The sequence below is a fragment of the Mustela erminea genome, chromosome 16, assembly GCF_009829155.1.
Source record: "Mustela erminea isolate mMusErm1 chromosome 16, mMusErm1.Pri, whole genome shotgun sequence".
NCBI classification, from domain to species: domain Eukaryota; kingdom Metazoa; phylum Chordata; class Mammalia; order Carnivora; family Mustelidae; genus Mustela; species Mustela erminea.
In genome coordinates this window covers 5,710,099-5,725,575 of record NC_045629.1, presented here as the reverse complement: position 1 = coordinate 5,725,575, position 15,477 = coordinate 5,710,099, and the positions used below count along the sequence as shown (strand labels likewise).

The 15,477-nt window shown below is 38.6% G+C and overlaps 1 protein-coding gene across 3 annotated transcripts in view; it reads left to right on the top strand.

Annotated features, from left to right (window-relative positions):
* Positions 1-15,477, top strand: part of ST18 (ST18 C2H2C-type zinc finger transcription factor) — a 103,561-nt gene that overhangs the window by 58,522 nt on the left and 29,562 nt on the right. For 2 of the 3 annotated variants that reach the window (XM_032316460.1, XM_032316459.1), the window contains 2 exons: positions 940-1,151; positions 9,463-9,708. In XM_032316460.1, the coding sequence (XP_032172351.1) occupies positions 940-1,151; positions 9,463-9,708 (458 nt within the window). The remainder of the gene's footprint in view (positions 1-939; positions 1,152-9,462; positions 9,709-15,477) is intronic. The other variant, XM_032316461.1, reaches the window with a different exon arrangement.

Genomic DNA, 15,477 nt, shown 5'->3' with positions numbered 1-15,477 from the left:
AATCACGGTTGGAAATGTTTTAAATTGCTTCATGAAAAATAATGATCAAAGTTTACAGTAAACAAAATTTGCAGCAAAATAAATAACTAAATTCTTCTATACTATCCCACTTAAATCTTGGGTGTTTCTCTCATAACCTTGAGCAATGTTTACAGACACCCAGAGTGAAGAGAAATATGGTTAATTCTCTCTCTCCGTAATGCCTTGTTGCCACAACAGAAACATAAAACAGAAACTCAGCCTTGATAACTAAAATTGCCTTTCTGCTCATCCTGAGAACACTTTCTCTGTCCTTTACTTATCATGTTCTACCTAAATATGCAAAATGCTAGCTCATTAAAGGCTCTACCATTTATTTAGTTCCATTTGGTCGGACATTAAGAACAACTTCTGCTGGTTTAAGCACAAAACAAACCTGTATATCAAATAATAAAAATAAAAATACAATTCTATGACTAAATATAAATTGTTATTGTGAAAACAAATGTTGAAAGGGTGCACTTTTTTTTTTTTTTTTTTTTTTTTTTTTTTGCTACTGGAATTGCTGGTCTTCACACATACACAGTTCATAGATGTCCAAGTCTTAAGCCTCTGTAGTCCCTGACAGATTTTGCCAGTGTAGTTTTAATCCATAATTTTTGCCACAAATGCTGCCAGTGCACCTGTCCCAAAACATTAGTTATAAAGTTTTTACCATAAGAAGCATAAATACGAAAAATATTAAGAGAATAGACATTCTTCCCCAGCCATCATATCATTCGATCTGTGAACTTCTGTGAAAACCAATCTCAATAACCTTCATTGAGTGTACCAATGGATAATGGATCATGTTTAAATTTATTCTTGACGTTATCATGTAAGAAGGTATATCTCTAAAGCAAATCTATTTAATGACTAAAACACGTACATGCAATTGCTAATCAAATCTCTCTTCAACAGCAAAGCATTTTTCAAATCCAGGGAAATTTCCTAATCGACTGCCTAGCGCAGGCGCCCACACACAGAGCCCGTGCCGTGCCAGCTCTTATAGCTACGGTCAATGCAGTGAAGACACCCACATAGCAGCAGCTGCTGCCATCCTGAACCTTTCCACCCGCTGCAGGGAAGCTGCAGACATCCTCTCCAACAAACCACAGAGTCTGCATGCCAAGGTAGGCCAGTCCAAGAGCCCAGAGGGTGGGCCAGTGACTGAACCGTGAGAATAAACTGCCTTTCATGTTCCTAACCACATTCACTACCATGCCGCTCCCCATCCCTAAAGCACATCCCTTCCTCGTCTTAGGAAGAGACTCAGAGGAGCATTGACAAGGATGAGTTTTGTGGCTTCCAGAAGGAGTGAAGGAGTGTTGTTCTTGAAGGCGGTATACCAAAGCCTGGGGAGAAGTGAGTGATGGAGCCTGGCTGGGGAGGTTTATAGACATCAAACCTACCTTTGTGTTGGGGACTTTGGCACACAAGAAAGAGGCTTGCCGTTAAAATCAAACTGAACAATGAAGCTTTTTGCTGTCTGCAAGTCAAAGATGGTAGGAAATGCTTGACCACACAGTGGCTTGTCAAACAGTTGCAAAATGGACTCATGAGATTTTCTTATTGCACACATTACGATTTTATGATGCAAGGTAGTCTCAGTTGCTGCCGTATTCTCAAAGGACACTGAATAAAATGTGGATACGTTAAGTTAACAAGAGATGGTTCTGGGGTACTTTTGAGAACTCAGGTAATTCAAATCCAGAACCAAATTCTGTAAAGTTTATGAGGCCGATGGAATTAATCACATTTCTCTAATAAACCTCTCCTCCCTGACTAATAATGAGAGGCAGATGTCCGTGTTTTTGATACCTTGATGACGACAAAAAAAACAAAGATCCTCCATGTGTGCCCTTTGGAGGAGGAGAGGCTTATCAGGCTACAGAGTAGCAGCAATCCTCAGATCCTCAGAGGGAGGGTAGAAGCTGCAACCGCATTCACCCAGAGCCTGTAACTCCCATCGACACAAAAGACTCAGTGAAAAGAAATCATTTTCCTACCTAGATGGCTGAAGCCCACTGAAATAAAGTGCCCAGGCTTATCTGGAGAAGAGATGTTCCCCTTGCTTTAAGTGGGAGATCTCCTGGGTTAAACCCTAACCCTGAAACTCAGGCGATTAGAGTAGATAGCTCTCTTTTTCCCTGCAAGCACGGCCCCATCCCTGGTGTGGTCAGCTGCTCACCTGTGCTGTGCCAGGCCTTCAGGAGAGCAGGGAATGCGGTGCCATAGAGCATTTGACAGAAGAATCAGAATTAGCTTCTGGACAAATCGAGCCAAGTAAGCCCCAGGAAGAGTTGGTGGCCAAAAACCACTCAAAAACAATTTTTAAACAAATGAGGTTCTTAAACAAAGAAAAACGCATCCTCTGAAAATTATAAAGAAAATACCCACCTTTCCAAATTCAAAGGAATTCAGGTCAGAAATTATTTACATCAATGAATGATTTGGGGTGCTTTGCAATGCTACTTTAGTTTATTTTTATTCATTTTGTTAAAACCTGAATACATTCCTCCTTTTTAAAGGCACATTCTAATAGGCAGCTAGTTGGGGTAATACTAAAGTATCTTGCTTCTTACGCTTTATATGATTTGTTTGTTAAGGCTGTCCTTTGAGAATAAAAGGACCGCTATTATAATGATTAGCACTACTTAAATTATTTGAGCAAATGATTATGTAATGAGTGCTTTCTATCTGCACAGGTAGATTTGTTTGTTTTTCGGAATTCTGCCCTTAACCTTCACATTTTTCATGTTCTCTTAGTTGCTTGAGCAAAACAATGAATCAAGCAAAGATGACCAAAGATTGAGGGTATTTTCCCTTATCAGTGTATGATCTGTTCTTTTCTTGAATACCTTCTGGTCGGAAACGTGACTGTTAAGTTGGCACATTCTAAAAATCCAAGTAATTGACTTGTGCCTCTATTCTCACACTCCTATTGGGAGCATGCTGTGTGCCGGAGTTGCTCTATGGAGCGGATACTCCCGCCCAGGGTGACAGGAACTGCCCTGTGGGTCTCGGCCTCCATACAGCCAACCCAAGTCTGAACTGCAGAAGCCAAATCGTGGACATGAGGAGGAGGATGGAAGAGACAGAGTGTACAAATAGACTTTTAGGAGGAGTTTGTTACATTAGCAGTTTAAAAAGTCATGTTCCTACCAAAATGATCTCCTTTGACATAGTGGTGGTTAAAAGAGGATAAATACGGCACCCTACAGTGTCGCTTTGTGCAGAACCCTTCTTCCAGGCGCATATTCTCACACAGCTGTAACAATCTGCAGAATTCTGTTCTAGCTGGATCTTATATTCTGAATATAAAAGAGAACCTCATAAATTCCTAAAACCACAAAAAATAATTATCGTAGCAAAAATGAGAAAAAGCCAAAGTAATTAACCCTGAAAAAATGGCCTCTGATCAAACAGTGCCCAGGGTAGGCCATTCCTATTCAGTGTTGCATTTCCTTTGTGCCCTTCACTTAATATAGGATTAACTATATATAAATGATCTTCCCCTGTTGAATACTAGCCTGATTCTCTACCCACTATGATTTGATTTTTTCCTCCATGCTGGTTAGTATGTTTATTTCCACTAGCCAAAATCCATAGATCTCTTGAGCTCCTTATTTAGAAAGAAGAATATAGAGATGTATGAATTCTCCCTATTGACTTCTACAGCTGAGTGTAGAAGCATTTTTTTGATGTATAGAGAGATATTCTGGCAGATGGACTCTTAGCTCTAGCCACCAAATGGTCTATGAGATTTGGACTTCCCAAGACACATGTTAGATGCTGCCACAGACCCGTCCCTTCAAGGAGTTTTTGGCTGAAGCAGAAAAAAAGAAATTGTTATTCCAGGTAAAGAACTGTGTTTTCATAGGTGATGTTTCTAATGTCCAGGGGAGGCATGGGTGGTTTTGATCAGAACCCAGAGAAATGAGGGCAGATTTCTCATTTTCCTTCTGCCTCCATGCTGTCCTTTCTTTGATGGAATGAGTTTTTCTGACATTTCTTACAAAGCCCAGTAGGAGAACAAATTATAGATCAGGCTGTCACATGTGGGCACAACGTTTTTAAAATCAAGCCAAAGGACACTAACCTTTAAATGGCCTTCATACCTCCTGTTGGGGCTAATATAGATACTTCCTGTGCTACCTGCAACTGAGTCCACGTTTAGTGAGAAATCTAAATACATGATTTAGAAAATCCCTCTTCTTACGGAGAATAATGGCAGCAGGGGCTGTCTTCAGAGAGGCAAAATAACTTTGAGTTCCCACACAGTCTAAAAACAATGTGGGACAATAAGGATATTCCACAGGAATAAGGATATTCCACTTCTCTTTCCGAAGTTTCCCAGCCCCACCTGACTGTCTACCCAACACTAAAGCACGTCCTTCATGGACCCTTTCCCAACACCGAATTGAGAAAGTCAGTGCTACCATCGCCCACCACTGCCCCAATGAGTCCATCATATCCTCAAAGTGGATGTGAAGAAGAATTATTTATTTGTTAAAATACAATCCAACATTTACACAATGCATCTACACCACCAAAATCACCTGTATGTTGCTTTAAGTATCTCTGAGGAATCAAGTCAGAAGAAAAAATTAGTAATATCAATATTAGGTTTATCAATATCAATATATATCAATATCAATATAATGGTTTAGGGTAATTTGAAGTATGAGCCCTCTCTTGAAACTAGTATTTTTATTGGTTCTAAGATTGGTATAATGTCCTTCATTTTAATTTGGAATTAATATGAGTTTGTAAAACGTTCATGGGCCACAGCTTCAAACCCTCCCCCCTTCCGTCTGGCCACCGTTGCTGCTGCTATGAACACAGCATTCAGTAGAAACAGGCGGCCGGCATAGAATGAGCATCCTGGGTGTGCTGGGTGTACTGAAGGCTGTCCTCCGGCCCCTGAGAGCACGTGCCAGTGTCAGAGACACTCCCCGTTTCCTCCCTTCCTCCTACCCTCAGCAGCAGAGGTAGGATCACGCACATGGTCTATCTTTATCCTGATCACTTCTGCTTGCCAAGCATTCTGTTGTTTGTTTTGGTGTTTTCCCCACCTGTTTAGACAAAGTGGCATATGCACAGTGTGCCTTAAAAGAAAACAAAAAACTGACACTTGCTTGAAATGTTTAAAGTTCAAAGTCTGTTTTGTGCTTGAATAAAGCCTAGAAACAACATGATAACACTTCACCATCCTTGCTGCCGGATATCAGAAATAGCTTGAAGGCTCTGGGGATGGTAAGAATCCAAAAGCAGCTTTTTTCAGTAACTTTAATATCATGTCAGATTATACCGTATATTTTGAATGAAATGTTATGAGAGACTTGGGTCGGAGATCACAAGGAACCCACTGATATGTGTGTATATATTCAGTAATTCTCTCTTTATCTCTGCATACAGTAGCATAGGGATGTCTCTTTTAGCATTTGAAAACCCAATCAAATTATTTTTATTATAAGTTGTCACTTATTGAATACCTATAAAGTGCCAGGCACTGTAAAGAAGCACTTTGTTTATATTAATTCTTTTTAATCCTTCCAGACACTCTGTAGAGAAGATATCATCCCATTTAGCAGGTGAAGAAATAGTAGTATGGAGATATTAAATAATTTTCTCAGACTGGCATAACTGTAACTGTTGGAACTGAAGTTTTAATTCATACCTGTCCAACTTCTTATGTTCTTAAAGATCTTATCTTCGTGTTTCATATAGACTGCTGGCCAACTTAAGAATTTTTCACTGCTTTGGTTCCAAGTCTTAGACAAAGATTTTTGGAAAATGGTTATAAATTTAATTTTAATTTTATACCTTATGTCAGACACTGATTTCTCCCCTGAATTCCATCATTCTATTTATATTGTATAAATTTCATAAGTTTATACTCTGAACTTAACTGTTTTAATACTCAATTACTATTTGGTAAGAATAAGATACTTTAATTTCATTTTTTATTGTTAATACCCTGCTTACTTTAAAAACATATTTCAGATAGCTTTCAGTGCAGAAAAGATACTCCCCAAACAAAACACTCTGAAGCAAAAGAAAAAACATGACTCAGAGGATGAAAACCAGAAGCTAATTACAGCAGAAACCTAAGCTGAGGGATACTTTTTTGTATTTCCTGATAGCCAAGTCAAAAGGGAAAAGATGGCGGTCATCCCCTCTTGTGTTAATAGAAAACTTGACAAATACAGCAAACAGTGGTGTCTTCTTATATCTATGTTTTGAAAGTTAACAATTTTCACAGTAGAACTTTTAAGCAAAGTTAACTTTATTTCATTACTATCTTTGAATGTTTAATTTTTAGTTGTTAAAACATTATTATGCTGTCATTTGCCTGGAAAATATTGGAGACCTGCCTTAAGACTATCTTATAAATACAAGTACAGTAATTTCTGTGTTTTTTCTTTTGTTCTTCAGGGAACAAATTTCTACCCTTTCTCCCTGGTTGTAGGCAAAACAGGAATGCCAGGTTGTTTCCTGCTTTCTGTAATAGATGTCTTTTCCTTGTTGTAATATAATCCTCATAATTATCATTTTACTGGTCGTATAATGTGCCATTAAATAAATGCAGCATAATTTCATTAATCATTTCTTTGTTGGCAGACCTCTGAATCACTTCTCAGTTTATGATACACATAAGGATTATATAAGAAATAATTATTTCAACTTTCAGTTGAATAATAATTTCTGTTTATTAAATTATCTTTCACTAACAATCTCCTCTATGTATGAGATAAGCTCCTTGAAGGCAAGAACAATATATTTTTCAATTTTCTTTTCCCCAAAATATGGAGGCTTGAAGACAATAAGTGCTTTCTCAATAATTTAATTAATAAATACATCATATATGACATCAGTACCTCAAAAATGGCTGAAAGTGATGGTCCTTGATGTTGGCCCTAACTTGGCAAGTGCGTAAATAGTATTGGACTTATGTCTACCCTTACAAAAACCCTTTAAGTTTAAGTTTAAATGATTAAAATAAGGATCCAGAATGGCGAATGGTGCTTTTAGAAATCAGAATGCTAGAAGTCAGCAGTGGGGCTCCATGTCTGCTGAATGTTATGCCCTCCTGCTCCTATGGCCTCTCCCACCACCCCTCCTTTGTGTGCTGCCATTTGGAATTTCAAGCACAGAGAGAAGTGATGTCTATTGACATCTGAATAAAAAATCCATGCAGTAAACGTGTGATCCACCCATCTATGGGCAGAAAGGGACCCTTCTCTGGTACTGTGTGTAATTGTTGAATGCATCTGTGCGCTCACTTAAAGCCCATCTGTACCCTGCTGCCCAAACGTGCTTTCTCCCTGTCAAGTCAGGTGCTCAGAGCAGCCGGCTGGGGCGCGGGATATACAAGAGCGCCTCTTTTAAATATTAAAAGTGATTTTTTCCCCCTCAATCAGCTCATGATTACTCAAGATGTAGAATTATAACAACTCCAAGAATCTCTAATTTTTTTTGTTTACTATTTGGAATTCTTTTCTGCAAGAACTAAAATATATATTAGTGTTGTCTTGGAATCGTTGATATTTTTTTCAGGGAGATCGAATCTGCACTATTTATGGGTTTTGCACTATAAAACTCTGCAGCCCAGTCACATGGCTTCTTTTTCCTAAGCCATCTGTCACAGAGGTCTGGAATTTTATGTGAATGTTGGTTGTGCAGTCTTAACCCAAGTTTTTTTTTTTTTTTAATGAAAAATGTCAGCAACTACAATATTTAGCATTTTACTTTACATTGGCCATTAAACTTGATTACTATAGCTCTGTTTCATTGCTATAGTTACATATCAGCTATGAAGCCAAGAATTATTTTGATGTGCTCACGACAGACTACATTGTTATACCACGGAGAGAGCACATGGCACTGATATGGTTAATATCTTGGATTTTTGTAACTAAGGTTTATTAATGCTGGTATAAAAACGTATTTGATATTATACAGATGGCATAAGATGTTGTGGTTACTAAGTTATTATCCCGGATAAGCTGTACTGTCAAATTCAGAGCTTAAAACTATCACAGGAGATTAAACTATTTACTAAAAGGGACAGAAAGATATAGCCAAAGCATCTTAGTGCAAACATATTAGAAGTATATTTACCTCCCACAAATATAATAAAGCATATCTACCTCAGAGGCTGAGATTTAAAATAGGAACTTTGCAGGTGAAACAAGCAAACAGAAGAGGTGCCTTGTTTTCTAAATCAGGTGCAAGCAGTGAGCTTTTGGAGCTCAACTACGTTGGCCCACACCTCAGCCCTCAGCCGCAACTGTTGGGGAGGGAGAAGGCAGAGTGTAAATGGGGAGTTAAAATAAATCCCCCGTGGGGAAGTAACTGGCTACCATATGCGTTAGGGATCTTGCTAACATATTCAAAGAGACTCCTGCTTTGCCAGCCAAAAGGAAAAAGAGCAGAGACGTTGTCCAAGATTTAATTGTGACTTGATGGATGATAGTGAAAATACGAAGAGGTATTTATCTGACCCATTTAAGAAAAAGACAAGTGAGCTCTTCCCGCGTTCTGAGTCCTATTGCGTGGCAGTGCTCACCATTGGTGACAGCACAGGAGCCATCCTTTGGCGTGTGTCCTTTGGAAAATCCAGAGCACGTGGGCAGTCTTTGGGTCTTGTACCTTAAACTACTACAACAGCCACAACAACAACAACAGAAAGACAGCCAAAGCCATCCCAAGGAGAAATGCCGTGAGGTATAGTGAGTTTTAAGTATCATACAAAGTGTCTGGAAAAGAATCAGCTTTGTTCTGAAGTTTCATTGTACAACTTACCCCCAAATAGGCCTGTTGGCACCTGCTCCTGAAGGCCCCCAGAATCAACAACAGTTTGCCCTGTCTGCCTCTGCTGCACCGGCCCCCCTTCAAGCAAACAAAGCTTTTCTGATTCAAGTAACCCAGAGGAAAAGGTCACATCCGTATTACTCTAATATCCCAATAAAAAATTCTCTTGCAGCTGGTTATTTTTGCATATATTCACATTAGATTAATACTGTATTGGGGGGGGTGAGCTGGGAAGTAGTGCTGTGCCTTTTTATAAACTCAAGTGTTAATGCTATAAATGATGAATTGAGAGTGATAATTCTGCAAGCCAGAAAAGGAGATTTAAAGCTAAACTTCAAAAAAATATATAAAACAGGGTTAGCCAATACATTTAGCATTTGGAACATCTTATTTATATTAGGCTCTACTTTGTTTAAACCCAGAAACATGAAGCTCACTAATGGTGCTGCTCTTAAAAGTCTGCCTAAGAATTGAACATTAACCAAAGCAAATCAGAAAGCTAGATTTTAAATCAGATATACTTACATAAAAGCTTGCATTTAAAATTATCCCTTAAAAGCCCCACATGGCTAGGCTATAACTGCAAACTGTTTAAATGTTTTTCTGTTTCCTATTGTATACCAGGGAGCCGAGATAGAAGTGGATGAAAATGGCACATTGGACTTAAGCCTGAAAAAAAATCGAATCCTGGACAAAGCTGCACCCCTAACTTCCTCTAACACTTCTATTCCAACTCCTTCCACTTCCCCATTCAAAACAAGCAGCATTTTGGTCAATGCAGCATTCTATCAGGCTCTCTGTGATCAAGAGGGCTGGGATACTCCTATCAACTATAGCAAAACTCATGGGAAGACAGAGGAGGAGAAAGAGGTATTGTTTCAATATGTCAATCACTAAGTTTAAGGGAGAGCATGCTTAGAGAGTATTCTCGGCTTTTTCCTCCTGCATTATTTTTCATATTCCTGTTTAGATGATACACAATTCGGTACCATGTTTTAGATTTTGGTAAAGTGGTGATCTTAAATTTCATCAGAAACTGATAAATGAATCCAGCTTTTCCTGTCACTTGCCTAAAATGATGTCACTGTAGCGAATTTGATCCCCATTAGGGCTGCAGTTGTGTGCATCCCATGAGAGATTATATTAGCCACCCCTTCAGCTACGGCAGCCTGGAAGGGGCACGTATCACTCAACACTGAAATGCCAACTTGCTAACTCTTTCTGAACCAGAGGATAGAAAATGAAATAGAATCAGGGATGAGTAAGAATCTTGTCAAATTGCTTTCCTTGGTTTCATGAAGAAACTATGTAAGCATATCTACATATAGAGCCATTGGCTGAGGTATTTGAGTCATGTCTAAGTTGTATCAATCCCAAAGTCAAGGAGATGCATTTGTATATTTGGTCATCTTTGGAGTAGCTAGATGTTGTGGCTGTGCAGGTTCATCAAGCCTTTATCTCCATAGTTCGAGCCACCTGGCCTAGACTGCTTAACCATGACTTAGTATCATCCAAAACGAGTCACGGCCAGAAACCTCCACTATTTAGATGCTATGTCTTTGCAAATGGGACCCTAACTGTTACAGTAGTGATTTGTTTTGCTTTGCTGTTTGTCAGGAAAGTTGTTGATATTTGCTGGTTGCTATGTTTAAAGAAATAAAACAGCCGCTGTCTTTGGAAGGGGGCACCACTTTTTTCCTCTTTTTGAAGTTCAGAAATTTGGGGGGGGGGGGAATTAATTTGATTTTAGCAGATGCTTTAACATCTCAGAGCGTAAGTTGACAGAAACAACAGTGATCATAAGATTGGGTTGTTTCTCCAATGCCGCTCCCTCCCTTCCTTCCTTCTTTCCTTCCTCCGTTGCCCTCTTCTTCCTTCTTTCTTTCCTTCCTTTATCCTTTCTTCCCTTCCCTCTCTCCCTTCCCTTTTCCTTTCCTTTCTCCTTCCTTCCTTCACTCCCTCCCCCCTTCCTTGCTTCCTTCAGAACACTTTTGCTGGCATCTCCATGTCCAGGCAGTAACATGGGTCCCAAGCTTGCAGCATCAAATGTGACAAACTTGCTGCACATGTATGCTCAGTCCGGTAGGGACACTGGCAGGTGAACAAATACAGTGACAAACGGAATAGAACTAGCAGACACACAATGGCGGGGGGCAGGGGAGGAATGCCAACCCTATGTACAGTGGTCAGGGATGGGTTCCTGGAGGATCCCCCAGGCTCTGTGTTACCACCACCCACACCATCACAAAGAAGCGGGAGGCGAACCCATACAACAGCACTTTCTGACTAGATTCTGCCATACCGTCTTACTCATTTTATTCTGCTTGGCTTTACAAAATCTGCTCCAAGTATTTAAGGATGGTCTTCGTTAACCTATCATAATGCTATTTTAGAAGAACCATTTCTAAAAATAATGTATGTTTGACTCTGGTTATTATAAAACTAAAACCTGCAAAGTATTAGTAGCTGGTTTACCTTAGGTGATGACCACAGATGGGCGAACACGTACTTCTTCCTTCCACCACATTCCCCCCTGCCATTTTGGACTTTTGCAAAAATAACAGAAGTTATGCTTAACTGATGTTTATTTTTATGATCTGGAAATCTGTCCATATTCATATGAACTGATCATTTTGCAAAACTGGTCTGAAATGGAGGTAAGGAGGTAGTGTAAGTTGTTGAGAAGCACAATCACGATGAGATCAAGATTGTTGATCCAATCCCACTCTGTAGAAGCCAGGTTTAGAGAAGGGGAATACCCTCTCATTCATAAAACTGCTTCATCCTCAGCTAATCCAATAGTCGATGGGATCATGGCATATCCCAGCATATCCCACTCTACACCACCGAAAGGAAACCTAATCCTAGTTAGAAGATCTGTTGATGTGGTTCAGTAAAAGTCTCATGTCACATGAAGGACTGTATTTACACAGTAAGCATAACTGTGCTCCTATTCTCAGATGAATCCCACTAGGATAAAACCCACCTTGTTTGGGAGATCTCAGTGTCATGTGCTTACACTTAGACTTTCTGTCCCCATCCTATGACTGCCATAAATGGACCATGGTCAAAAATCACCAGAAATCTTCCTTCCAATGTCAGGCATACTGATTCAGTCCTGAGTGGTAATGAAGCAAATTTGTGTTATGTAGGTTCTTGTTTTCATTTAAGGTCTCTTATATTGTTTTATCTTGGTTATAATTTTTGGCCTCACAAGAATGACAAAACTGTGCTCAAATTCTGAGACCCTCCTCCCATTTGGAGGTCTAGTAAGTACCTCAAGAACCTCCTTGGCTATACCTCTTATCACTCAGATAGCCAGAAAATGAGGTCTTATAACAAATAGCTTCTTTATTTCCAATCTCATTTTTTTTTGCATAATTCCAAAAAACATCTGGACTCATCTTAGCAGCTTCATAAATTCAACTGGAGTATGTTCTTATTCTAATGCTTATATATCTGTGACAGTGTTTTATTTCCCAGAAAATTCCTGGGGAAAACGGATTTGGTTAGATTAGATTTCTGCTCTTTTCAGAATGGCTTACTTACTTCAGGTCTGACAGTACAGACTTTTCCTGCTACAGTTTGCAACCTAAGCATTCTGAAATCTGGAATGGAGAATGTGGAGATTCGATGTCACTAAGAATGACAAAAGAGGACTTTGAAGATGCTAAGTGAGTTCCTAGAGTCAAGGTGCTTGCCCTAGGTTTGAGTTGACAAATTGTTTTGTTGTTATTGTTTGTTTTTGTTTGTTTTTAGAGAGAGTATGCCTGTTCCAGCTTTGGGGGAGGGGCAAAGGGAAAGGGAAAGAGAGAATCTTAAGCAGGCTCCATTCCCAGCATAGAGCCCCACGCAGGGCTTGATCTCAGTACCTTGAGATCACAGCCTGAACCTAGATCAAGAGTCCCACGATTAAATAACTGAGCCATTCAGGCACCCTGACCAAATATTTTTTAAGCTTAATTTTTGTTATCACGGTGATCTGACCATGAATGACTCATTGCTTGGTGTACCTGATGGGGACACCCTCACACAAAAGTGCTTCTGTGGCACTGTAGCGCCTCACTCTTCCTTATTTGTGCCTTTGTCTGTGGTGAGCTAATCTATAAATAGAATTTATCACCCTGTTCTGACTCTTATAAATGAGAACTGTGATACTTGATAGTTACTATTTTGAAAAAATAGATTGTATTCAACGTCCTTGTTGTGAAGGTAGCAGAGGGACACTGAGTTCAGTAAGAGTAAAGATAAGGGATCTTTACACACGGTGTCTCATTATCCTAACAGTCATGAAAAGCGGGATTATTGTCAAAGTTTTGGAGGAGAAAATTGAGGATCAAGGACGTTGTTAGTCTTTGGTCCTACAGAAATCAAGAAATGGGCTTGGGCGGAAGCCCAAATGAAGAACGAGAAGAAGGGAGAGAACGGAGAGAAGGAAAAGATGAAAGAGCCCATCAAAAAGGGGCAACAACAAGGGAATATTGAGGACAATTAGAAAGAGAAGGGAAGAAGAGAAGGAAGAAGAAATGGTGCTTGGCGAGGTGTGGGGGACCCATCAATGCTCCCAGGGAAGCAGGACCAAACCTCCCTTGGCCGTGATCTACAGGGCATAACCACACAAACTAATCACAGGAAGTGGCCCGTGCCTGCTTTTTCCAATGAGCCCACTTGGATGCTGCACTCGGCCCAAACAATATACCGTGAATATTTGAAGACTGGGTGGTAGTCAGCTCCTGATCTGACACCCTGTCCTTCACACTGGCACCTCCACCCTTACCCCACATGATACTCACGCACATACACACACACACACACACACACACACACACACACACACACACAGAAATGGAGCGATTATTTCTAATTCATTGTTATCTAGTTCATATGCACAACAGTTGCTTAATTTTGGTGGTAATTTTCAGAAAATATTGTCTGTCTCTCTCAGTGAAATAGCCTGTCCAGATGCCCTCTAAAAAAAAAAATCCTGAATCTGGAAAAAACTCAAAAAATCTCGAAAGGAAAGTGCTGAGAAATAACTAGGGCTGTCAGTTCCATTCAACTGTCAGTTCTCCAAAGATTTCAGGGCTTAAAATGTTAAAAGTGCCAGATGCTATTATCTGTTATTCATGTTACCATTATGTTCTGGTCTTTACTGAAATCAATATAAACTTCCATCTGTACATTAAAAGAATTTCATTGCATCCGTATACTTTCCAAACACAACATATATATGCCAAATTCTCTCTTACATAGCCACAAAATAAAATTATTATTTTTTATATTATATTTTTAAATTTGAAAAAATTCTTCCAAATGACATTGGCTTATTTTTTACTGGGTGTTATTTAAAAATTTATCTAATATACGGTGATAGTATAACAAAATAAGAATTCCTCCAGTGATGATCACCTGTATTTTAGTACATATGCTTTCTGCAGGTTTCTTGGGGTAGGATGCTCAGCAAAGAAAAGGGAAAAAGATAATTATTTCATAATGTAATTGCATGAATATGAGTCCATAGTTTTTATAAGAACCCACAAAATATTTAAAAGCTCATATCCAGTGAAATTATCTTTTTAAAACATTACCACATGTTACTATACCAAATTAAATACCATATATTTTGTAAGCATTATTTTTATTTATGTTTTAGTTACAATAACAACTTAAATTTTCATAATTATTGATTTCTTTCAACATCCCTTATTCCCTTATCTTCCATTATGTATAGATTTAGCAGTCAAATGATAGCTGATAAACTTTATATGTTCATCTGTAAGTGTACATGTCTTTAAGAATACTTTGTTCTTAATTTTATCATAAAGAAAATAATAAAAGGCTCTTTTTCACTGTATGCTATTTAAAAAAAAAAATCAGCATCTTAAACAGAAAAACAAAGGCTGTTCCACACTGAGACAATATTGGATTTAGCATTTGTATCTACTTTCAAAAAGCCAAGACATTTATAAATTGTAGTGGAAAACACTACTTGGGTGAAATCCAGTTAACACCAAATGGAATAGATAGTGGCATTATCAGGTTTAAGGTCTTCTAATTAGGAATTGCTTCATGTTAGGTATTTATACTATAGAACTTGAAAAGGAGAAGGACCATCCATCTTGCTAAAGATTCCATGGAAGTAGCATCCAAGTGGCCCTCCCCTTTGGACCTTAAAGGGTCACTAAAATCAAGCACCCATGTCTCCTTATTTTCAAGCGGTGTACTATTATCTCCTAATATTTTCAAACATACACCAATTTTAAAAAAAAACTTAGAATATAAATAATATGAAGAAAGAAATTGTACCAAACCAGGCTTTATTAATTTGGCCTCAAGAGTCACTTGAGATAGTTTACCAATGTATTTACCACTGTATGGTTTTGTCGAAAAGGCCTGAATTGCTACCCAAGTAATTAGTGAAAAAAATTACATTTGCCTTTATGAATGAGATCAAGGTGCAGAATTTTTCCTTGATGCAGAAAACCCAGATATTTTGCTTTTCCATTGATTTTGAGTGCAGACTCAGGATTATTAAAATTGTATTTTGCCATCACATTTTTATATCCATTTAATTTAAATGAGACTTACCTTGAATAATTCAAAATAGTTTTCTCATTTTAAAGAGATCAGTATTTTTGA